We start from the raw sequence: 26569 nt of genomic DNA, 5'->3' as shown, positions 1-26569 counted from the left end.
TTTGGCTGAGTGATCCCAGTGCAGGCTCCATGATGACAGGCAACACACCTCTGTAATGGGAGTAGGAGAGGCTGGGACAGAGAAATTCTATGGAAATAATAAAACCTCACTGGGAATCCACAACTAACTACCCTTGGAAGCAAATCCTGCTTTCAAAACAGATGCTTGTCTCTCTGCCATTGCCTGTTTTTCCCCTGTTGGAAAGAAAAGATCAAAGCCTTTTGTTTTAATCCTTTGTTCTACTACTCTGCTCCCACGCCCACCAATAATGATGCTGCCATTGTTTCTGAATTCTCATAATGATATTCCAGAGTGAATAAGTGATGGCAAACTTGTCCTAGTCTTCATGACAGTTCTGATCCTGATTGAAAATTTGAGATCGTCAAGACAGAGAGGGGATTTCTTACAGCATCTAGCTGGAACTCGGAGGTCTAGAGTTTTCTCTTCAGTGCCCACAAAATTAAATCCTACCATTGAAGACCTATAGAGACCCCTGTTGGATACTAGTAACAAGTCACTCCTGGTTCACATATTCATCCAGAAAAGAGAATATAAACCTTCATAGAATATAAATCTTCCTATCACAGATGTTTGGCTTCTTGAAGTATATCAATAATGGTGACACAATGTGAGTGAAAGGGTGATTTCGGGAAGTGTGGTTAACTTTGTCATCATTGGATAGCTCCACTCCAGAAAATAATGAACCAGAAGTAAGTGTGCTGTGGGTTGACCTTGAGGTACATTTTCTACACACGGTGTAGATCGGAAGTAAACCTATTGAGGACAAGCACAGGATACCCGTAGTTTTGTGATACAAAGGTAGAACTTCATATCCATCACTAAAGAGCAGCATTTCTGACCCCCAAATATATTACATCTTGCTGCTTGGCCAGAAGGTTTTTAGGATCATCATCATCATCATTATTATTTTAAGATTAGAAACTGAATAAGATCTACTGGGGGAAAACAATTTGAGTGTTTTTACCTTTACTAGATGAAAAAAGGAGAGAAAATTTAACAAAAGGCTTAGACAATATTCCAGGTAAAAACGTGGGTTTCATCTGTAAGGGCTACTGTCCACATTCCTCCTGGGAATACACTTCAGCTAGCATGAATGAAAATGGATATGTAAGTCATTAGGGGGAGAGAGGACTGAGGGAATTTTGATGGAATAAGCTAGCTTTAGGCCTAGAATCCATTTTCCCCATGTGTCACTTGATTGTGTATTAACAGTCACTAGAGAAACTCGTCATAGAAGCAGAAGTTTCAAGAACTTTTGCAACATCTTTAGAATCTATTATTATCCTTTTCCAAGCCCAGATTAGGCAAATCATCTGTTGATAAAGTCCACACTTTCCTTGCAACCAAATAACAGACATGAGATTGTCAAAAAGCAAAGCCAGTGAATGGGGACAACACATACCTGGTATTGATTTCCACACACATGTGCTTGGCACATGACCAGTACCAAATTCTTTTCGTGGCGTCTGCATGGAAAGGTCTTTTTAAGCCAGGGGAGGGTCTCCTACGGTGTTGTCATACTTCAGATCTAAATTGTATTGCCTCACCTGTCATGTTAGAAGCAGTTACTTCAGTAAGTATGTCAAATTCTCCACACAAGTGGACAGGAGTGGTCCCATTCATGGATTCACAGCAGCTAGCGGCCATTCATGGAGTTCTCACCGACTCCGGTGCTATGCAAAGTACACCATGCCTTTGCCTCATTTAACCTTCACAATAAACCCCTGGATGGGTTAGGCATTGGTTGGTATTGGTTTGGGCTGGAACTATGAGGACATTTATTGCACTAATGAGGACTGCAAAGATCCTCACCCTTCCTGGGATCTTTACCTGAGTACCGTATCCTTCCAGAGCACTTTTCGAACCACTTTTCCTACACTTCCTTACCCTTAGTGAATGTGAATTCCTGTTTCAGTGTTTTGCTTTTCTTCCCCCATTACCACCCTAGTGTATGTTTGTGCATTGCTATTATCACCACCATGGACAGACTCTTAGGACAGTTTTCAGTTCGCCCTGTGGCGTGTATGCCACTGGGAATCGTTAGGGGATAGTCGGTATTTGGTGAATGAATGGTGGAGAGAGGGTTGTCTTTAGTTCACGCTGCATTAGGAAACCTTTGCAGTGAGATGGCCGTAAGCCAAGCATGTCGTGCACACTTGCAAAGTGTCCCCTTTTCTGTAAAGCCTGTCCTGAGGACCGGTCAGACACAGAGCGATTGGTCAGTTACCTTGTGGCATCTGAGAGTGTGAAGTGGACCTCCTGCTCCTTCTTAGCTGTGTGGACTGGGTAAGTCATTAAGGCAGTGCCACCTCATTTCCCCTGGATAGTGAGGAACGTGCTACCTGTGTGAGCTGGCTCTGTGTTGGTGGCTGTCAACCCAGAGTGGAGCCCGGCCCACAGAGCCTGCTCCATGGCTATGTCATTATTACTATATCCGTGCGTCTTACATGATACTTTAGTCACTGCCATTTGTTTACTTTGTTACGCAGAAGCAGGACCGTTTAAAACATGCTCATTTTGTATAACTGGCACTCACAGAATATGGATCACACAGGTTATGTGTTTGTGAGTGTAATTATCAACAAGTTCCAGGCCTAGGTCTATACGTCGATGATTTACTATCTCCAAAGTTAAAGTCATGTATACTGGAGCACACTAATTAATTTCTATATGACTGGCTTTAATCCTCCACCTCCTACGTTCCCTGAGAATTCCGCATAGCCAACTCAGCTTTCCCGTTCACCCTCTAGATGCTTCACATTTCAATTTGTTTTGTGTCTCCGTCGCTAGTGAGGTTTCAGCCAGAACTAAACTCACCCTGAAGCACTGGGGCTATTATTTCTAGAGGTGTACTGTCTTATTTTCTGTGGTTTTAAGATCGATCCTTCTTAACTTTCTACTGGGATATAGAAGGAGAAAAACTAGAGTAGTGAAAAAGAAGAAGAAATTTCTTTGGCCAATTTTATGGTGCCTCTGGGGCCTACGTGTCAAAAAGATGAATCTGGGGTTTAATATGCTTGGCCTCTGCCGAGGGCTTTCTCCCAGTCCACACTGGCTGCTTAGCATAAGCTGTGGTATAGGGAAACAAGTGCACAGTGTGACTCAGAATTTAGAATCCCACCTTTGTGCTCTCATAGCAGGGTAGTATGAAGGTGTAAAGCTATAAAGGAATGCAGGGGTGACGTAAATGTTTGCTAATACGGGAGTTAAGACAAAGTAATACTCCAGCTATAACTTAGGATGACATAAAAATGCACATGCATATTCCATACCTTCTGTCTCTTGTGGGAGCCATGAGAGGACATATGAGCCGAGGTGCAGGACGTTTTCTGGTGTTCCGGAGAGAACTTTCTCTGAGCAGCGTGCATATAGTTTGCAGCGGGACCTAAAGTCTCCATTTTCTGTGATTATCCTTTATATGATAATAAATTTATGATTTCTTAACCTGTAATGCCCACAGGATAGAAAATGGTCTAATATGTATGACTTATGTTATCCTTCTAGATCTTAAGAAATGTTTCTTTTATGTAACAAATCTAATTTCTTCTCATGCACTTTCCCCCCACCCCCTTCAATCACTTTTCTAGCTTTTTATACGATATTATCTTAGACTTGGTGGAAAGAAATAGGAAGAAAATGGAAAACGTGCTTTCACATTCAGAAATATATTGTCTTACTTCTGGAGAAACACAGGCAGTGCACTATACAGGTGGTTTTTGTTCTCTCTCTCTCTCTCTCTCTCTCTCTCTCTCTCTCTGTGTGTGTGTGTGTGTGTGTGTGTGTGTGTGTGTGTAAAAAGAAGTTGGTATGAGAGTTCACACACCTATAATCTTAGTACTCTAGAGGTTGATACAGGAGGATTTCCACAAGTTTTTGGTAAGCCAGAGGGAGATGCTGTCTTACGATAGACAAAACCAAAAGTCTTATGTTATTAAAACATCCTATTTTATAGGTAATTTTTCTTCATTGTCTCTTACACTCAATTTTAATTTTTTTATATGAAATATCAAGGTTCTGTTGGATGCAGACAGACATCTGGCCAACCTGTGCTTCCCCAGGCTGTGCCCCCTAGCTCCACTCTGCAGCTCTGGTCTCCAACAGGAAGATCCTCGCCAAGCACAAAGTGTGTGCGTTCCAAGCTATTTAATAACACAAATGACCTTTCCAGATACACAGCTTGAGCTGTGCAAGCTCCCTCCATGAGGAAAACCATTAGGGTCAGACCACTTCCCCTGCTCTCTTGGTCATTCATGGAATGAGCTTGTCACTGTGGTTTGAAATGCAATCTTGACGCGTGCTTTCTGTTTTTTTTTTTTTAAAGTGAGCCTTGCAAGACTTCATTCATGAGAATGCTCATTCCTGACCTCCTTTGGTGGAGACAGAAATAAGCTGTTATTTATCCTCCTTCTTCGTTTTTACTGGAGATGAGAATGAGGGATGATTTAAATGCTTAAAATTTAGGACTCTTTTGGATATTTAAATAAAAACTCACAAGGTTAAAATCCTCATTAATTTTACATTTTACCTTTATGTAAAAAACCATTTCCCACCTATGTTTACTTTTAAATATCTGAAAGAGTGTGTGGCATAGGGGAGGGCCTAAGGTTGGAAGCCACTCTCGGGCTGAGCAGGTGACTCTCAGGTGCTGATTCAGCATCTCCAAATGAGTAACCTAGGAAACAGGAGCTACCTCTTGAATGTTTATTGTATCTGACTCCCACATCCTAGAACATTACGGCTTCTGTCTATTCTGAATATATGTCTACAGTCATAATATTATATTCATCAAGACCCTGATAAAATTGTTCCATAACTTTGCTCCATCATTTTCTATATGGACAACACATAGTTGACTGGGGACGGGAGCAACTCCTGTCACACACTCCCCATGACATGCAGTAGGTCTTACTGAAGTGCAGTTAGAGCCCCAAGACGCAGTGCATTAAATGTGGAGTCTTATTCTGGATTGTTTTCTTTTAAGCAGACAAAAACAGTTCGACTCTATTTTACGGTTGAAATAAAACAAAACAGGTTTTGGAACGGATTCCAATGAGTAAAGAAGCAATGGTCAAGGTTACTGTGGTAGAGCCCTTTCACGGTCAAATATAAATTGTGTGCCCCAATACTGTACTCATGGGAAATGGCGAAGTGAAATGAGCTTCTCTAACCCATTGTCTCTAACTAGGAAATGTACAATATCAAGTAGCTTTTTAAAAGACCTATATTAAAATGCATACTTAAAAGTACAGAATTGGGGTCTGAGAGATGGCTCAGTGGTTAAGAATGCCTGTTACTATGCATTCCTAGCACCCATAGTTCACAGATGCTTGTAACTCCAGCTTTAGGAGATCTGATGCCCTCTCTGGCCTCTGTAAGTATCCGCACACACATGCCATACACTGCCAAGCACACACATATACATGAATAAAATAAAACATAGTTTTAAAGAGTACATAATTGTAATGATACCCTTTGTCTACTTTATTTTTTATACCTATCACTCTTCTCCACCCCAGTCCCTTCTAACCCCCCAACAAACAGATGTTTATTTTGCCTGGTTTTCAGCAGTTGATCGATGGAATTACATAGTATGTACTTATCTGTCTCTTCTTGTGTCCAACATTGGTATTTGTAAACACTTATTCTGTTATAAATATCAGCATATTAATTTTCATTGCTACCTGTGTATTGTGTAGAGATGCTGTACTTACAATGTTGGCTGTCATATGAGTTATTTCAAGCGTGGTCTCTTGGTTCATCATTTTTCTTGTGGAGGTTACCAAAGGCCTGACAAGACACAACTTGAAGAAGGAAGTATTTATTATGGTTTACAGTTCATGGGGTATTGCCCATCATGGAGGAGAAGTCATGGCATGAACTTGAGGCAGCTGGCCACATTGCATCTCTCTTCAGGAAGTAGAGAGCAATGAATGTTAGTGTTTAGCTTACTTTCTCCTTTTTCCTCAGCCTAGAACCTTAGCTCATGAAACATTACCATATATAGTTAAGTTAACCCTTCCCATTTTAGTTAACCTAATGTACATAACCCCTCACTGGTATGCCCACAGGCTTGGCTCCTTGGTGATTCTAGAACCTCTCAAGTTGACAACTGGTATAATCACCCAGGTTTAGAGAATACCAGTTTGCACCTGGGCCAGCAAAGTTGCAGATCCACACCTTGTCAGTGATTGGTATGTGATTTCTTCCAAAGTCTAGTTAGTCCCACTGTTAAGCAGATGGCGTAGAATGTCCTTTCCTACTTCCCTGATAAGGACAAATGTTGAACAGCTTGTGAGTCCTTAGAGACAGCAGAATATAGTATAGTGCCTTTAATCCCCACTTCTGGGAGGCAGAGGCAGGGGAATTTGTGAGTAACATGAGCTACTAAACAAGAACTGATTCCCGGTTCTGTGTAGTCATTCTCCTGTTCTGCACGCAAGGTTTCAGTGTAATCCAAGATGGCTCACTGTCACTCACCTGATCATCTTCAATTTTCTTTAAGGAAAATACCCCATGTTGCAATAATAAACCCAACCGTCATCATGGTGAGTCCTTTTCATTTATCACTGTAATCAAATTAGTCATTTTTGTCCAGAATATTGATATTGGCACCCATTAAAAAAGGGGGGGTAACTATTGATTGTCCTTCCTCTTAACATTCTTGTGCATTTGTGGAGTCATGATTATTCTATGCTCAAATAGAGTTTGAGAGTATATCTGTTAAGGTTTGCAGGTGAAATGTCTGAAAGAGACTTACATTGAAGGTGTGGTCCACAGCTAATGATGATGTTTTGAAAGTTCTTAAAAATGAAGGATGTTGAGTCTACCTGGGAAAAGAGGTCACTGAAGCCATGTCTTTGCTGACTCTGTTTTGCGTTGGCCCCTTCCAGTATTGCCTTTTGGCTTTCTGACCACCGTAAGATGAATAGCCTCCCCCGCACATGCTCCTGCCACTGTGTTGCTCTCGCCAAGCTTATGAAGCCAAGCATGAATGGGCCAGATCAGCTGAAACCTCAACCTTAAAAGAATTTTACTGTCTTCAAGACAGTAATGTCAGATATTTTGTTACAACAACAAGAAAGTTAATACAATCGTCTTTTTTGTTGGTTCTGGGAAAGTTAACCGAAAATTAGTCCTGTGTGTGTGTGTGTGTGTGTGTGTGTGTGTGTGTGTGTGTGTGTGTGTGTGTGTGTGTGTGATCTTTTTAGTTTCACTTGATGGATTTTAATAGCTAAAATAGTATGTATACACTTTCAATGAAAATTTTAGTCAGTTGTTTTTCAAGGGAATCATTGACTTTAGGTAAACTTTCAAGTTCATTGGAACAAAAGTGATCATAGGTGCCTTCTCTATCAGATGTACAGCAATGTGCTTTTCTTTTTGTTTGCATAGTGTAAGTCTGGACAATGACCTTGACCAGTTAGTCTTCCTACAGGCACCAGTCTTTGCAGGAGAGCACCTTTTTTTTCTTCATTCTTTGCTTTCTGCTTGTATGCTTACTGCTACTTCTGTTTACTTCCTGTAGTTGTGTTTTGTCTTCATTTTCCAGCTATTAATATACATCCTTAAACCACTGGCTTCTCAACAGTCTTTTCTAATACATGTATTTATACATATATATTTCCTCCTAAGAATGACTTTGAAGTCTTGATAGTTCGTATTTTATTACCCAGAAAATATTCTGAAGACCATTGCCATTGCCCTTCTATTGGTGAACTGTTAGACATAAGTTGCTAAAGGCCCAGACTTTTGGGAGTATTCTAATCACTTTTGTTTTCTAGCACCTTAATACACTAGAGAGCACACCCTAGTTGACTTTAGTCTTTGAATCTGTTATGGCCTAAGAAATCATTGACTTCAGGAAACTTTCTTTGTATACAGTACTGGGGTGTTTTTGTCAACTTGACACAGATAGGATTATCTGGGAAGAGGAACCTCAACTAAGAAATGCCTTCGTCATATTGCCTATAGGCATGTTTGTGGGTCATTTTCTTGATTGATGTAGGATGGCCAAGCCCACTTTAGGCAGTGCTATCACTAAGCTGTGGGCCTGAGCTGTATTTTTAAAAAAAAAATGCAGGCTGAGTGAGCTGTGGAGAGCAAACCAGTAAGTAGAATTCCTCCAGGGCTTCTCCTTCTATTCTATCAAGCAAACTGTTGCCTTGAGTTACTGCCCTGACTTCCCTCAGTGATGGACTGTAGACTATCTTTAGGACAACTGAATCTTTTCTTACCAAGTTACTTTTGTTTTGAATGTTGTATCAAAGCAATAGGACATAGACCTGGGATCAAATGTGTATTAGGTAGTTGAACATATCTATATCAGTTAGGGCTAGTTTGTAAATTGTGTTGTTCAAATCATCTATACATCTAATAATTTGTTGTCTGCTTATTGTATAAATAGTTGAGGTGAGATATTATGTAGTCCTCTGTTATTATTTTGGGAATTTGTCACCTTCTTACTTTAGTTTGCCAGTTTAAAATTTGCATTTCCTCAGACAACAGAATTAAATATAGAACTATCAGATCTTCATAATGGATTGAATTTTGTATCCTTTTGAAGTACTCTCCTTGTCTTTAAATGCACCATGCTTTTGTCTACTTTGTCTCTTATCAGGGAAGAAGTGTTGCCATTCTGATATATGCTGTCACTATTTGCTAACATGGCAATAAGATGAAACAAGGCAGATCAAGAGTGATTTAAGTGCATTCTGCTAAACTAGAGCTGTGGATTAAATATCCGAGTGGGCATGTCTGGTATCAGTTGCATTAAAGCAGGCATGGTTTTCCGGAAAGCCTAGGCTGGAGATATAAACTGACAGTCCTCAGATGTGGGTGGCATTTGCAGCTGTTAGAATGGATGAGGGAACGAAGATGTGGCATGGAATGAGAACAGAACATAAGCTAAGACTGAGCTTGAGAAATGTTAATGCGTACACATCAAATAATTAGGACTGAGGAGTGACCCACAGATGGAGACAAAGCTTAAAAGATGGAAAATAAAGGAAACCAACAACGGAAAAAACCTTAAAAAAATCAGATGTTTTTTAGCTGTGCCAGTGTGATGTGAAGATGATGACCAGGAAAGAGTCTTTGTGTTTGAGAAATTGGTGATCTTATCCTGAGTCCCTTTGGTAAAGTCTCAGAGATAGGATGCGTCCAAGAGGAAACGAAAATGGAAGGTACAGAAACAGCTTGTGTAAGAACATCAAACGCCATGATTGACTGGTACAGAGGCTGGGAAATGTGGTTCTTTGGGAGGGAATATGGTGAAAAGAGGCTCTTTGTTATTTCATAAAATAATGAATACCTACCGGGAAATGCTGGTTCTTCAGCATCGAGTGGTAGGAGAGGAGGGAGGGGAAGGAGAGCCAGCCGGAAAAACAAGTACTTTAGCACCCAAGTATGGATGAGTTCAGAGGCCATACTGTAAAACCCCTTTTACCGTTATCTGTGGAGAAGCACTGAAGAGGTGTGTGTTGTACCAATGGAATGCTGGACAGAACCAACTTGAAGAAGTAAAGATTAATTTAGCTCATGGTTTCTGAGTTGAATGGCCACTTGGCTCCAGGCATCTGGGCTTCTGAACATCACTAGGTCAGGAGCATGCAGTGGAAGAGATTTTTACCTTGTGGTAGACAGGAAGCAGAGAGACAAAAACAGGAAGTACACATGGCAAAGTACTTTCAAGGACTTGTGACTCATTTTCTCCAACTAGGCCCATCCCCTCAAGTTACTAGAACCTACTAAGTAGCACCATGGGCTGGGGTGAAGAGTTTAGTACGCGAGTCTTAAGAGAAGGGGACACATCCTATTCGAATCACAACAACATTTAAGTAAAAAGTTACTTGACTGAATATTTCGAGAAGTTAAATTATTTTGTTGTCATGAGTAATAAATCTGTTTTCCTATTGAATGGATGACAGAACTTCAAGTTAGGAGATGATTGCAGTAAGCTAGGTATGAGATGGTGAAACCCCAGACAAGGCTGGAGCACAGAGAAGAGAATGGAGATATAAACAAGAAATAAAACCAAGAGGACACGGGCATTAGATAGAGAGTCAAGGAAACCTTCCCCCTTTTTGGGTTAGATCAGATGTTCTCAGTCTGTCGGTCATGACCCCTTTGAGGGTCAAATGACCCTTTCATAGGGTTGCCTAAGACCATGTGCATATCAGATATTTACATTATGATTCTTAAGTAGCAAAACTATAGTTATAAAGTAGCAATGAAGTAATTTTATAGTTGGGGGGGTTACTACATGAGGAACTGTATTAAAGAGGCAGAATATTAGGAAGGTTGAGAACCACTGGGCTAAGTTATCAGGATTACGTTTGTGATTTTAAGATTGGTTTTTGATGTCTGTCACTATAACTGAGGGGTCAGTGTAGTCTGTCATGACTGACCAATATTAGAAGCTTCTCTGGACCTGAAAACTGCTTGGAGAAATCAAGTAGGAGTCTAGCCTTGACAGTTTTTAAAGAATTACTTAAGTAAGCTCCAAGAACAGCATATCCTAAGGTGGGGAAGGGTACAGGAAGGACTCTCATTGATCAGCCCTGTTTTCTAAAATTTCTGACCCCTGTCATTTCTTATTACTTATCTTAGGTTACTTCAAATAGATTTTGCCATCATAATCCCCCACATTTTTCTCTTTCCCTTCACTCTGGTTCTTCTATTGGCATGGAAGTCAGACTACACAAAGACATTGGTTTTTGCTGCCTCTCTGGCTCTCCCATTTCCCAGAACTAAATTATTATCCATAACACATAAGGACCATATTCTCCAGCCCTGTGGATATTGCCAGACCTCAGTAGACCTTTTTAGAAAGGTTCTACAATATCCTATTGTATTGTCTGGATACTCTCCAAATTCAGTTTTTAATTTCCTATTGGCTAAATTTTATTTCATTTTTCAGGCCTTGTGCTCATCTCCTGCTCACTGCTGGCTTTCCTCTATGCTGTGAGAAAGACCTTAATCTCTTTTGGGCCAGCAGCCATGCCATTTTCAAATTCCTTTGGGCAGACATTATGCTAACATCTTTCAGTTCCACTTCTTGGCTGGGGCTTACTGTCTTCTGGTCGACCTCCACTCCTTTCAAGAAAGAGTGTGAGGTCTGCGGTTCTCCTCAGCAGAAGCTCTGTGTCTCTTTAATACAAAGCTCCTTTATATGACTGTTTCCTAAAATCCTAGGAACAAATATTAAAGCAATTGCAAGTGATCAGGAAGACCTCAGCTGAAAGAGTGGGACATTTCCTTCTGATGAAAAGATAGAAGAACGTTCATGCTAGATAGCAGCCTGTGTCTTCCTGAGGCTAGCACATATTAGAGCCTGGTATGTGTTTTTCCAGAAGTCTCTTTGATAAACATCTTTGGAATCTACAGTTCTCTGGTTTCTGGGTTTCAGTATGATGGTGCCTTTTATGTTTGAGTCCGTTTAAGGACAAGAGATCCTTCTAAAACTGCAAGTCAGCAAGGAATGCCAGTGGGTGGCAGGCAGCATGGTTTGATTTTGGTCTTCGCAATGAACATACTCCATGCTTGTTGGCTTATAGTGTGGTTCTATCCATTACAAAGGAGCAACATTTTATAAGCATCCTTATACGAAGCAAGCCCAGATGTTGAACAGAGCCTTCAGTATGGATTTAGGTGATCCTCAACTAGGACCAGCCGTTCACTATCTCTCTCACTTACTGTCTTTGTCACTTGACAAAAGTCACCTTCCTCTCCAGGACTCAGTTTTCTGGTTCTTAGGATGAGGACAATCTAGATAAAACTGAAATCGCCTTTAAGTCAAGATGAACAATATAATTCACGTTAAAATGTCCTGCTGGCAAGTAGGCTTCTCCTTCCCAATGTTGCTGTCCCTGTGGAGATTTTGTAAACAGCCGAGTACCACAAATGGCACTCCTGTTACTATCGCTGTCCTTGCTAGAGTCCCATCCTTGTCATCTGCCTTGATAGAGCATCCAGACACAGGAAAGTGGCTCATCTGTGAGACTTTTCTCCTAGTAGGTAAGTCTCACTTAGAAGTAGGGAGGAAAAAAAATCTACAAAACACAGATGATAAGACCCTGAGGAAACAAGGCTTTCTTCATAATTGAAAACAAAATGGAAAAATTTGTTGGAGAGAAGACCAAACCACTTTTCTAATGAAAGAAACATAAGTGTACCTCTCTTGTGATGCACATAGGCTTTTCTGAATGTGACACCTAGTGGGACCATTCGCTTTTGTTATGACTTTCACTGTCAAGGTCTTTGAAGACAGTTTTAATTTCTTGGTCTGTATATAAGCTGCCTGGTCCATTCTTCTTTAGAAAAATCACATTGAATCTTCCATTATTTTCTCCTCCGATTTCACTGTTCATGTTACCAAGGTAAGGGAGTAAAGAATGGGTAAAGGAGTGGGAGAGCCAGTCAAGCATGGAGTTTATACCATTATGCAGGAAGGAAGGTACATTGGAATTCTGTTTTACCACATTTGTTTTTGGAAAAACTTTGGGGCAATTAAGAAAATATATTCACTGTAAAACTTATGAATGTACAAATCAGGTTAACCCTTAAGACTTACAAAGTGTGGACTTGTCAGCCATTGGCATGGTCACAACTTCTAATATAGCTGCTGTCAGTTCTAGGCATCCTAAGCAGGGTAATGTTTATCTTCCCAATATTTAAAGAGTTTTTTGAAGGGGGGTCAGTTTATTGACCCACTGGCCTTGGAGGTATCATTATATCGTGACTTCATTTAGACTGAAACATCAATATTTACTGATCCTTTTTTTTTCAGTAAAAAAAAATATGAGGAGCAAAGTAATATGAGAAACTAGCAGTTCTTATGATAATATGCCTCATACGTGTGGGTTGAGGACGGAGCAATCATAGTCAGGCAGTTCCAACAGATTACTAGCTGTATTACTAGTGATAATTTCTGGCATGGTTCTTACCAGATCAGTGAGGAAAACTGATGTAGAAATTTTGACATTAGGCAAAGAAAATATGATATTTAAAGGAATCAAAAATTAGTGTCAAGTTTCAAAGTCAACATCGGCAAAACAGAATGATGTTTGCCTATTCAGATAAACAAGGGAAAAGCAGATTTGAGACCTCACAATGATCAAGAAAGTGAAATGCTTGTATGTAGGCCATTAAAGAATTGAAACAAAGAGCTAAGGGTCTAGCATAGTAGGAGCGCTCTTGCCTGGCCCTCCTGAGAAGCGAAACCAGTGTTGTCCCTCAGTAAGGGCATTACCTCACCTCGCTGTTGAAAACATGAAACTGCAGAGTTGCATTATATCATTTTTATAAAATATTAATTGTTGAACAGCTAGTCTCCAGCAGGCACTTCACATTCGTTTTTCCTATTCATTCCAATCCAAAGCATTACTCATCTAAACTTGCTTGGTGAATCATTGTTACAGTAAACTGAGTCTGCAAGACGCCCAGTAATTCATAGCCAGCTGGGGGCTTGTTCACCTTCAGTCTAGTTATTCAGTTCCTGTGCTGGTGAACAGTAATAAGAGGCTATCATCTGCTGGAATTACATGAAATTAAATAATAAGGAAAGCAAGATATTTAATTTTAAGAATCTGGATTGAGAATCCCATAGATTTCCCATAGCCAAATTCACCCTTTTGCTCTCATTTTAGTAGAGAAATAAGTTGCTGGGGAGGGTATATTGAAGATTCCCCAACCTATCAAGCCTAGTACAGGCATAGAAAAAAGAGGTGTGCTCTGATTCTGTCTCTGGAGTAGTTGAAGGAGGGGTCACAATTGAGGTACCTCCTTAGTCTGACTCCAGAAGGGTCAGCATGAGTTTCTGAGAAAAACTAGGAGTGGGAGGGTCAGTCAATCATGGAGATTATACCATTTTAAGGTCAGTGAGACCTTATGCAGGGCTGGAGTTCAAATTGAGAAGGTTTTCTGAGACCGCTATCACACATGTAGCCAGGAGTCAGGTGAAGGAAACCTTGTGCTCTAGCGATGAGACGGTAAACACTTTGAGCAAGGGAGTGGCATAGATGAGTTCAAATTTTCCAAAGAGCACACCAGCAACAGTTAGGTAGAGAGTCATTGCAGGGAGTGGCAAGACTGGAGATAGGGAAGCCAGCTAGAGTGCAAGGAGTATCGAGAAAGATAAAAGGGTAGGTTAGGGCAGCCGAAGGAGTTTCAGAAGGGAAGGGCTGGCACTAAGATTTCTGGCACAGGTGTCTGGTTGGAAGTGCTAAAGAAGGGTGCATTGGAGAAACAGAACTGCTGTATGGAGGGTAGTGATAGGAAGTTCATGTGTTAGGTAAATGTTTCACAAGGACTGAGCTCAAGCTTTGAGAGACTGGGAATCTATCAGCATGGAAATGGTAACTGAAGAATCGCTCAGCTTCCAGCCCCGAAAAGGCTGCAGTGCAAAGAACATGATCTCTCTGACAGTTGCCCACTTCAGGAAGTCCAAAGTTAGCAGTGGCCTGTGTCGAGTCAGTAACAGGATAGAATGCCTCCTCCCCATTACAATCCGTAAAGTACCAGTAATCCCAACTTCCTGCGGGCATTCGGAGCAGCCCAATTAACTTGCTGCATTAGATGCCACAAGGAGGGGCTGCTGGTTTAGATGTGAAATAATTGCAGAGTTTTCAGTTCACGTCAAGAAGGCAAGATAGGTGAAAAGGAGGAATGGGAAGGAGAGAAAATTCTTGCCCATGCCGGGAAGAGGGTTTATGGTTTATATTCTGTTTAAATAAAGCTGTTAGGCTTGATTAAGATGGCGGCAGAAAATCAAGAAAAAATAATTAAGAATATGAAGCATATTTAGAGGAAGGATTGTGGTTGAAGATGAAGCCTTATCATTCACCCCCCAAGGACTGAGAGTCTAGGGAAGCACGTGGGGGGAAAGCTGGCCTGTCACATTGGCCAGGAATTCTGACCTCTGGCAGGTGTCCACCTGCAGGCGATGGACGGTAGACCTAGAGTAACACTCTTGAGCGTGGCAAGGGTATTCCAGGTATTTGTGTTCACCAAACTCAGAGGTCAGTGGGGACTGACCTGTGGATCAGATGGAAGGGGGGTACCTCTTTTCAACTGCTCCATTTCAGTGGGACAAAGGTAGAGAGATTGTATGTCATTGGGCATGAAGAGTGATAATGTGGGTGAGTGTTGACCGTATCAGGTACTTTGAGCATTTTATGTTCCCACATTAGGGCTTTGTGCATGCTTGTTGAATCCTCACAGTAATTGTTGGAGCACTATAGCTAGATGTCTGATGTAACTGTAACTTAAGACATTTTGTAAGAACATGTGAACTAATGTGGGAGAAGCACAAGGCTCCCTATGATAATGCTGTCATGTAACTGGCGTTTTAGATCTTGAGAAGATGTAACATGGTGACCCATAATTTTTTCCCATGAGTAACTGGGGCAGCCTGGCTCACCAGATTCTCGCTTAGACTAAGTTACAGTTATTTACAGGGTTGAGTAAACCATTGTTTCTTCTGTCCCACAACTCCACAGTTGGAGCTCTTTTTAGCGTGTACCATATCCCAAAAATGTGGCACATGAACTGCACTGAGGGGGCTGCAGAGATGGCTCAGTGGTTAAGAGCACAGGTTGCTCTTTCAGAAGACCCAAGTTCAACTCCCGGCACTCACACGGTGACTCACAACCTCATGCAACTGTAGGTTCAGGAAGGCTGACGCCCTCTTCTGGCCTCTGTGGGCACTGCATCCCCATGGTGCACATATACACATTCAGGCAAAACTCTCATACACATGACTGTAAATAAAAACCTTTGAAAAACTGCCTTGAGATTCCATGTTACCTGGCTCAGAAAGGCCATGGTCAAGGAAACAAAGAGAAAAAAACTGCAAGGATAGAGAGGGTGGAGGGTGAGGAGTCCTTATATATTGCCAGTGGGAATGTAAGCTAGTACAGCCACTGTGGAAATCCATATGGAGGCTCCTCAAACATAGAACTACTATGTGACCCAGACATAATGACTCCTTATATACCCAAAAGATCCTAAGTCAACACACAACGTATTTGGACATATCCATATTCATATATTGCGTGGATGGGCAATTACCCATGTTTATTGTAGCACTATTCTCAATAGCCAAGTCATACAATCAGCCTAGTGGTCCCTCAACCGATGAATGGAAGAAGATACGGTATGTATGCACAGTAGAGTTTTATTCAGCCATAAAACGAAAGAAAGTATGTCATTTTCAGGAATAGGTGGGAGCTGGAGTCTGTCATGTTACCTAAAATAAACCAGGCTTAGAAAGAAAAATATCATATTTTCTCTTTATATATTTCTTTAAATAAATGGACGTAAAGCATCAACTTTGGGGTAGGAAGGGAGACCCAAGAGAGAGGAATGAGAAGGCCGATCTGAACAAAGGGTGAGATACACGACATTGGCCTTGTTACCAAGAAGCCCATGAGAGCGACAGCGTACTAGTTACAAAAAGTTTTAAGAGGTGACAGACAGCACTTTACTCTGTAGGAAACTAAAGCTGTCTTTGAAAATAAAGACTTGAAACCGTTTAGGAAATACTGACCGTGGCTAATCGTGGCAGCCATTTCAGTGTGAAAATATTTCCTGCGGAAAAGTCAATGTTTTCTCATTGACTCCGGTATTTTAGCGACTAAACCATTTTCCTCAAAACATTTGATTAACGTGTAAGATGTTTTCGAAGTTCTGTCTGTGTAAACATGATCCTCTCGTTTAACAACCCCGCTGTACGGGGCGCCTTTGCTTATCCATTCCATACCTGGTGTTTGTCAGTCTGTGTTCATTTCCTGTCTGATATTCAATATCTTTTTTGCAGATATTGATGAGTGTGTTAACAACACTGTGTGTGACAGTCACGGCTTCTGTGACAACACAGCCGGCTCTTTCCGCTGCCTCTGTTATCAGGGCTTTCAAGCCCCACAGGATGGGCAAGGGTGTGTGGGTGAGTTTTTGGTTTTTGTTTTGTCTCCCTCCTCACCTCATCATGTTTCATATGTCTTGTCCAAACGAAATGAACGCTATCAAAAAGTAGGCAAACTTAGGCAGGAAACTTTTTACCTTGGTTTCATTTTTATTATACGATTTGAAATTGTGGAAATGGTATGCCCTTTGGCCTCCGAAGTGGATAGAAACATTAAGAAAGAAGTGTGTTATTTAAGGCAAGGACATCTGCTTAAACCTAGCTGAGTGTGGATCTATCTACCATCCCCAGGTAATGAAGCCTGCCAGATAGGACAGGTTGCTTATCTTTGACATGCACCTCCTTAAACAGTGGGTTGAAGGAAGGTACTGTCATGAGCTGCCGCTTCCGGGAATGACACCAGCGTCCCAGTGCTTCCAACTATGCAACTGTCACAGGAGAGACAGGGCTGGGACAGCTCGAATATCATCCACATCCCAGAGTCCAACACAGGCTCATAGAGGAGAGCTCATATTTCATATTCTGATCAGCTGTGGTTTCTGCAAACTTGTTACGAAACACACTTTCATGGGGAAGGGACGGGGCTAGAGAATTCCCAACTTCTCTAAAAGACCTGTGCTTGCTACACAGTGGGTGACATTCCAGGCGAAGACAGTGACTTGCTTGCGTGCTTTGACAATTTGCCAGTCAAGCATCAGTTCATTTACCATTCAGACCTGACCCGGACAGCAAAATGTCCTAGAGGCTTGATGATGTTGCTTGTTAGTGCTTCTCTGGTATTAATTATGGAAATTCAGTTAATCCCTAATTACAGAAAAATATGTAGGCAGCAGTAATGTAGTTTTCACAAATTTGCATAAACAACAGCTAATCAAAAACCACATGCTACTATTCAAGAACTACAAGGAAACACAGCTGTTCAACAATACAACTAAGACGACCCCATGGCACTGTCTCATGTGGGTGTGGCCAGGCCTGGTAGCTAGTCTATAATCTACAATTCTGTAATAGCTAATTCCGTAATCACAGCTACTCTGGAGGATGAAACCAGAGGATTTCCAATAAGTTGGAGGCCAGCTTGAGTATCAACAAGACCCCATTCCCAAACCAAATTTAACAAGCAAATAAATAAACAAGCAGAGGGCTAAAGATGTAGTTTAGTGGTGAAGACAATGTGTAAAATATGAGAGGATTGCCTATGTTCTATCCGCAGTACCAATAACAGTGGCATTTGCTTATATTTTGACTCACAGCCCTTGCTGTGACCCCTACTTATCTTCCTAGCTTTACACCTCCTAAGATCTCATGTGCCAACAACATTAGGCTGCTTGCGGTTGTCACTGGTCACTTGCCTGGCTGTCAGTTGCCCCTTCCGCTGTGTTTAATCTTTCCTGGGCATAACACTTAGGCTACAGCAAGTGATCAGTAGATGCTGTTGAATTGTTTAATGTCAAAACATCAGATGTTGACAATACAGAGCCCCAAAACACCTGCTTGCTGTTTATTCTAATGAGAACAATAAATGTGCCTGAGCCACATTGATTTTCCAGTCTGGCAAAGAACATCACCCTGACAGAAGGAGTGTTGTCTGTTATTTTGATAAGCTCAACAGCTACTATGTTTTTGTCTTCTAATCACTGTTTAAGAGATATTGACTAGAGAGACGACTCCATGTTTAAAAGCACTGGCTGTTCTTCTAGAGGACACAGGCTCAATTCTCAGTACCCACGTGGTGATTCACAACGATCTGTAACTCTGGTTATAGGGTTTTGACACTCCCTTATGGCTTCTCAATCATGCACAGACATGCGTGGAAGCAAAATACCCATATACATGAAATAATAAATAATAAATGTTTTTAAAGATATAGTAACTGAGTGCCTACTCTATGCACTTCTCCTCAAAGAATATTGTGTAGCGTTTCAGAGATGAATCTATCTTGTATCCAGTCTCTGGTTGTGCTGTTTCCTCTACTTGGGCTTCTTCCCATCCCCCATCATTTGTTCATCATTTGGATCTAGATTCACATGACATTTTTCTAGCATACCTCCGCATGGAAGAATCTACTGATTCTTCCCGTGTTTCTATTGAGCCCTCCCTTTAATCTCCACCATCCTCTGAAGCTTGTGGGGTTTTCCTACTAATTTTCCCAGATGTGACTCTAACTTCTATGAAAGGGGAGCTGGGCCTACCTGTCTCAAGATTACGCTCCCATATGGGGTCCCCGAGGACCTGGTCTGTGAGCATAAGCTAAGACATACCTGTCGATCAACTGAATGGAGTCTGGTGGGAGAGACTGCAAGAGCCCTGTTGACAGAATGAGTTGTGAAGTAGAATATCATTTGATACTGTATACCTAAAATTAGCAACTGTGGCCTGGCCAATTTCTAGTCAACGTTTCTGATGGAAATGATGACCATGTTGATTAAAGATTTCCATTCCCCTTTTCTTTATGCTACTGTATCTTTTTATAAGTGAAACTCAGGTTATTGGGTTTATAAATCTGTCTACGGACAAAGTGGGATGGAAAAGTTAGGCAATATTTTGAAACTTCAAGATCCCCTCCCTGAAAAAAAGAAACCTAGGTATTCAAGTGAATCCAAGATTTCTTCGCCTCCTGGATGGGTTGGAGGATTGCTCGAATTTTTTGAAACACGGTAAGGATTCTCACGGTATGCTTCTGAAAGCTGGTGTTTATGCGAGTTAAGGTAGCAGAGCTGTGAACATTCCAGAGTCAAGTCGGGTGCTTTGCTGACTGAGGAGGTCACCAGTGAAACACGTTAGGAGCAGAAAGGCAAATGGTGCTCTAGGACAAAAGTCAAATGACTAAATTGCCTTTCTTTGGGGGCTTTGAGTGATGGATTTGTGTTAAACACATATATTGACTTTGCTTTAATTATATAGATTTAAGAATAGACAAAAGAAACATTCAGCAAGGTTGCACTGTGGACAACAGCATAAGAAGACAGGAGAATTGGTCATTAGTTATTGGACCAATTGGTTTCACCTAAATGACCAATGTGACCTAATTAATATTCATTTGTGCCCTACAGTCTAAAGTCTCTTGTTAATTTAGGCTGAAATGCATTTTCAGACATGTATGTTTTTAAAACCTTAACTTTCAAATCTAAGTTTTGACTGCCAGAGTGCTGTGCTTCTAGTTTCTCCTTGAGAGGTGTAGCCAGGTGGTAGTGGTGCACACCTTAATGTCAGCACTCAGGAGGCAGAGGCAGGTGGATCTCATGAGTTTGAGGCCAACCTGGACCACAGAGTGAATTTCAGACCAGCCAAAGCTACACAAAGAAACCCTACCTCAAAAAAATAAAACAAACCAAAATATACAGGTGTAGAGCTTTGAGTCATTTGTGTGTTATGCTGGCACTTGAGGACAATGCTAGATAGTCAAAGGGCTCCCAGTGTGCTCCCAGTGAGACACAAAACTGTTCCTTAAAACTACATTTGGAGTTTAGAACCTTGTACTCGTTTTTCTGTCCAGACCAAATTGTGCAGCACCGCCCTCAGGGGTTCTTCCCTGGGAAGAATAAGGTTGAGAGCTCACTGGAGAGCAACTCTGTTTCTAGCAGCCAGGGCTAGCCTTGGCACAGCTGGTAAAGTGCTGTCAGGAGAGAGGCACATGCCTTACTTGATCGGTGCTCCCTTTTCCAGATGTGAACGAATGTGAACTGCTCAGTGGTGTATGTGGGGAAGCTTTCTGTGAAAACGTGGAAGGGTCCTTCCTGTGCGTGTGTGCCGATGAGAACCAGGAGTACAGCCCCATGACTGGGCAGTGTCGCTCCCGGGCTACTGAAGGTAGGTCCCAGTGGTACTGTGCAGGGATTGGAGGGTGTCTTGGGATGGGGCTGACCCATGCTTAGTCTTCATATTCTGGAGGTGAGACAGGACAGATCCTAACACAATCCTGCCTCTGGGGGTGTCTTAGTTAGGGTTATAATTGCTGTGATGAGATGCCATGACCAAAGCAACTTGGGGAGAAAATGGCTTATTTCAGCTCATACTTTCAGGTAACAATCCATCACTGAGGGAAGTCAGGACAAGCAGGAACCTAGAGACAGAAGGCGATACAAAGGCCATGGAAGGATGCTGCTTACTTGCTTACCCCCCATAGCTTTCTTGGCCTTATTTCTTATAGAACCCAGGACCACCAGCCCAGGGGTGGCCCTACTCTCAATGGACTGGACCATCAGCCCTCATTTACTAGTTAGAAAATGCCCTGCAGGCTTGCCTACAGTAGACTGACCCCATGGAGGTATTTTATTAATTAAGGTTCCATCCTCACAGATATTTCAGCTCAAGCCAAGTTGACACTAAACTATTGAGCACACATCACTGCCATGTCTTATTCTTTACCAGTAAAATAAGGGGACAGGTGATGACATTTTGGGTTAAATGACCTCTAGTGTTCTTTCCAACCCAGCAACGCTATGTGTAAAGAATTCAAAATGGTGAGGACATTTGCTGAGGATTGCCTAAGACCTAGAAAGCTATCAGCTGGCGTTTAACATGGCTTGGTCTCACCAAGTTGCATAACCCTTCTTTCTTGACCATTGGGAAAACTTACCCTGACGCTTCTCTAAATTAAAAAGCAACATATGGGTCTCTCAGGGTCTACAAAGGCTTCCACTTGGAATTCTTGAAGGTTTTTCCAGAAGTTGGCTTAGAGAGTTACCATATTTACATTTGTTTAAAATTTGATTTCTTTTTTTAAATGTTGTCACTACTCATATTGAAGTGGAAAATTGACAGCCTTCCAGATAAATTAATCACCCATCACAGCCTACAACATAAAGCCCAAATCCATGAGGAGTGCTGCAGGTGTTTTATGGCCAATGTCTTGAGCATCTTCTTTGTAGCGTCTTCTAAGGTCTCCATCAGAAAAATATTATGACAACTATTTAGCCACGCTTTTCAAACGCAAGGTCTGCAGATAATTCTCTCAGTACCTTGTACCCATGCAAGGACATATATGCCCATCACCACTGTATACCTGTTAATACCGTACCCTCTTTATCTCTCAGGGTCATCCACCATTCTATAGGCTTAACAGGTTCCTAGTCTCCTAGGTGAAACCCCTTCTGTGGACCCCTCCCACCTCACTTCAATCTTTTCACACAAATACAGAGACTTTTATACTTTAATTTGGGGCTCTAAAAATGCCTAATGTTTCTAAAACTAAATTCAGATGTCATTTCTGCCAGGCAGCCTTCTCTGACAGCCTTGTCCAACCTGTTGTTTGCATTGTGAGTTAGGGTGAATAATGCCCAGGCGTAGACTCTCTGGTCCGCTGTGCACAGCTTCCTGCTGGGTCACCCCCATCACACTGGTCTCTGAGTAGAACTTCTGGTGGTGTACGTCTGTGGTGCCAACCCTTAGGAGGCTAAGACAGGAGGACCTCAAGTTTGAGGCCAGCCTCTGCTACCTAGAAGACATCCTGCGACACAGAAACAGAACAGAGAACGAATAGAAATTGTGCCGGTTTGTTTTCTTAAGTGATTTATTCTGCGCTTTGCTTTCCAGATTCCATATTTATCGTTCACATCTAAGCGTACCTCCTTTGGGGGGCTCTTACTCCACATTTCCTGGTGTCAGTGACTTGTGGAATTCTCCACAGCCCTCTCCTGAATCCTACTTTCAAAGAAAAATTATACCTTTCTCCTCCTTCTGCAAGCTCTTGAGTGAGAAAACTAGGGAAACCCTGTGTCCGCAGCTCTGCATGTGCGTCTCAGCGTGTGCATCTCCTGTGTCTGTATCTCTTAAGTTCCATTTTCCCCACATCATGAAATACTCTCAAAAGGATGAGGAGTTTTAAAACAAGAATGTCTGGCATCATTTTCAAACTAGAGAAGAGGATTGGGTTTCCTGGGTCATTCGTTGGAAGTTCTTTACTGAACATTGCCACTCTGCAGAGCTTGATAAATAAGATCCTTTCAGGACTATAAGCAAGTGTGGCATTGCCAACTCCACGCATGCTCCTCTGCCGCGTCACCCTTTGGCCGTTGTGATCGGTTCTCTCTAAGGGGTATGGAGAAGGGCGGCTCTTGAAGCCTTTTAGAATCGTCACCGTGTGTGAGCAGTTTGGAGGCAAAGAGCCCATGAAGACCCTCAGAATATACTGTAAATACAAGGGAAAGCGAATGCAGAGAGTCATTTCCACATTAAATAAACGAAGTAAAAGCATTTAGATCCTCTCGCCCCATCCACAGACTCTAGGATCACACACGTGTAGGAAAGACCAAAGAAGGAAACAGCCTTTATATGTGAACGTGCATGCCTTCATCAGATAAGCCAGAAGAGTGGTCCCGAGCACAGCAGCCACTTCCGGTACAGAGCACAGGGTCATATTCATGCCATAGGAGGCTGCACAGATGACCACACTAGCAAACGTTGTCTATGCCCTCTCCTCATTTATATGAGAATAAAGAAAAAAGAAAAGCAGGAGAAACCCAAGAAACTCGATATGCAAAGTTGGAATATCCCGAAGAGGTGGACACTCGGTGCCAACCTGGGATTTCTCCTACAGCAGGCGAGGATGTCATTACTTGCCTCAGCCTGCGATTACTATGTGTCTCACATGAAATGGCTTTAGTCACACTTCCTTCAAAACGGAACCACCTGAGGCTTGGGGTGTGTTCAGGGGCAGAACCGTTGCCTAGCATGCATGGGGTCCTGTAGATCCCGGCCACCAAAGCCAATCAGAAAGACACATCAGTGTAAAAATGTCAAAACCATGGCGATGTCTTTGCTACCACAGTACACGCTATGAAGATGCGCAGACTGATTTTCATACACTAATGATAGGCCAGATAACAAATAAGAAGGAGATAAGTCAAATCCAAAAACACCAGAGGTGGCGTACTGTTTCTTAGAAGTCGGTGGCATGCGACAGGACATGGGCACTGTTACCGAAAAAGTCTGCAAGAAAAAGAGCTGCCATGTGCTTCCCTCCTCACACTTCTCATAGCCATTGATTTGACCACAGAAGATTGCTTCCCAATGGAATCTGTCTACTTGTGGCAACAGTGGTCAAAACTCACAGGAATTTTATTTTCAAAAGCCGCCTTATGTGTATGTATGTATAAGTATATGTATGTGTGTGTACATAAATATACACACATGCATATACTTATACATATACACACACGCACACACACACATACACATATATATATATACATAAACATATACACGTGCATGCGTGCGCACACACACACACACACACACACACACACACACACACACACACACACACACACACACACACACACACAAACTGATCAGAGATGTTTACTCCAATGGAAAAATGCCCCAGGAAGTTGACTGCTTGGAGGTCAGGAAGATGAGGATGTTGTACTTTTTCCCAGAATGACCTTTGTGGACCAGTTTTTGCAGAAGAATTTGCGTTTCCATCCAAATGGAGGAAGGCTTGCCTGACGCTTCATTTCAGCTGTGTAAACACTGAACTCACAAACAGTTTGGAAAGAAAATAAGTGCAGGATTTGGGGGGGAAGCTGAATAATACAATTGTATTGTTGATCCGTTCTCTTATGTAATAGTCTCTGTGCTTCCCCCAGTGCAAGGCAAGGCACAATGATAATTTTATGTCTTTGCTTCTGTGATGTAGCTGTAACATAAAACACAAAACAATGTTCACTATATATAAATATAAATTACATATGCATGTATATACATATAATTTGTCATGCTTTGCTTTTAAATGAAATCTGCTTTTCTTATTATCAACACTGGGGATCTCCTATATAATATTACGTTTTACTAAATGTAATCAGTCATACTCTAACTTTGCACATAAGGAAAATGTTATTGATTTTTCTTTTAGGCACAAACTAGAAAGCAAACTTCATTTATGAAATTGTTGCTTTCCTGCTTTATAGTTTTAATACATTGCTTAATAGCTCCCATTTTAGGCTTGCTGAATAAAGTAAGTCAATAAAACTGAACAGTAACATTGAAAATGTATTGGAAATATTGTGAGAAACATTTGTAAATTTTCCTATAATGTTTCTGACATTGATTTAATAATAGTTTAAAATAGGTATTCTTGCTTTCCCCTAATAATGCTGTTCCTAAAGCATGGAGCCTGTCTAACCAAGATGTCTTCTGTCAAAACAGGCAATATTGAAGTCTATCCTGAGCATGTGTGTGAAGTGAGGTGGTGGGTTTACCCAGCGCGCTCTCTCTCTCTCTCTCTCTCACTCTCTCTCTCCCTTTCCCTCCCTCCCTCCTTCCCTCCCTCCCCCCTCCCTCCTCTCTCGAATGCACATGTACACACACACACACACACACACAATTTGAAACCACTTCATGACTGGCACATAGGAATCTGCATTTTGTTCTTCTAGACTCTTGGTCTTGTTTGAAGTAACACCCACTGTCCACACTAGTTTAAAGTCCAAACCCAAAAGTCTGTCATCAGATAAAGTTCTAGAAAGACCTTTGGTATTCTTGTTGGCACTCTTCCAGGAGAGTAGCATGGATTTCGAAGGCCGGTTTGAGTCATTGTTTGTTTCATAAGAGGAAGGCAGGCAGTTGGCATCAGGCAAGATCCTGATGGCATTTTATGAACTCTCGATTTAGAAGTGGCCTTAAACTGCTGTGTATATCATTGGAGTTCATGGTCAACTTGGCTCTGACAAAACCAGTACATAGGAAACAATTGTGAAAATAACTCATTAAATGTCCCTTATATCATGACCTACCAACTTCACAAGTGTTTAAGACTGTTGGTTTCTTAGCCTCCTCCTCACTGGTCAGTATTCTCCTTTGTGGTTTCTTTGAACCTAATACTCAGAAATGGAAGGGTTTTAATGAAAACATTTGCATTGACAATATGCTAAGTAACCATGATAGCCATTGTTAGTACTTATTTTGTGCAGTATAAAATAAAAACTACTACAATTGATTAAATACAACTGGGCCACAGAGTCTAAATGATTGACAAAGCCCTGTCACAATATACTGACAAATACATAGACAAATCTGATCATGTTATTTTTATATTTATTTTCTGAAAATGAGTAGACCTCATTTTTATCATTTACAGTCTTTCCTATCACCCTGTAGGTGTATTGTCATAGAGAAAATGAATCTGTTAGCCTATGTTTTCCTTCAGGACTCATATAAGCGGAATATGAACCCAGACTTGCAGTCTTACACTGCAGACTTTGCTGCAGCTCACAGCTTCCTCCTAGTTATATATTTGCAGCATCTAACTAGCTTTTCTGTGATGAAGGTTGTTTTAGGGGCTCCAGGTTACTGCGTTAATTTTCTATGTATCTTCTCCTGTGCTTGGGGCGTGGTTGATCCTCATAACTGCAGAAGGGTTAATTATTCCGTGTGGCCCCAGATCTCTCATCCCAGGTTGGGGAAAATTTCAGTGATTTAAGTAGGTGTTACAGCTCTGTAAAGAATGGCCCTGGGTTGGCAAAGAAGCAGATATGGAAACTGTGCTCACAGCCAAATTTACAAGAAAAAAGTAATTGGTTAACGTAAAAGGAAATGGGTTTGACAGATTTACACTCTAGGGTATATTAGAAACCTACCAAAATTCAGGACTCAAGTGCGTTTTTGTCTTAAAGTGGGAGAATCTGA

General features: G+C 41.5%; 1 protein-coding gene across 4 annotated transcripts in view; it reads left to right on the top strand.

Moving 5' to 3' along the window:
• The window catches only part of Ltbp1 (latent transforming growth factor beta binding protein 1), a 205497-nt gene that overhangs the window by 145567 nt on the left and 33361 nt on the right, over positions 1-26569 (top strand). For 2 of the 4 annotated variants that reach the window (XM_032908911.1, XM_032908909.1), the window contains exons 21-22: positions 16838-16963; positions 20609-20752. In XM_032908911.1, coding sequence (XP_032764802.1) covers positions 16838-16963; positions 20609-20752 — 270 coding nt within the window. The remainder of the gene's footprint in view (positions 1-16837; positions 16964-20608; positions 20753-26569) is intronic. The other 2 variants (XM_032908912.1, XM_032908910.1) reach the window with 1 other exon arrangement.

This window comes from Rattus rattus, chromosome 7 (genome assembly GCF_011064425.1).
Source record: "Rattus rattus isolate New Zealand chromosome 7, Rrattus_CSIRO_v1, whole genome shotgun sequence".
NCBI classification, from domain to species: domain Eukaryota; kingdom Metazoa; phylum Chordata; class Mammalia; order Rodentia; family Muridae; genus Rattus; species Rattus rattus.
The sequence above is the reverse complement of the archived record's forward strand: the minus strand, read 5'-3'. Positions and strand labels throughout refer to the sequence as shown.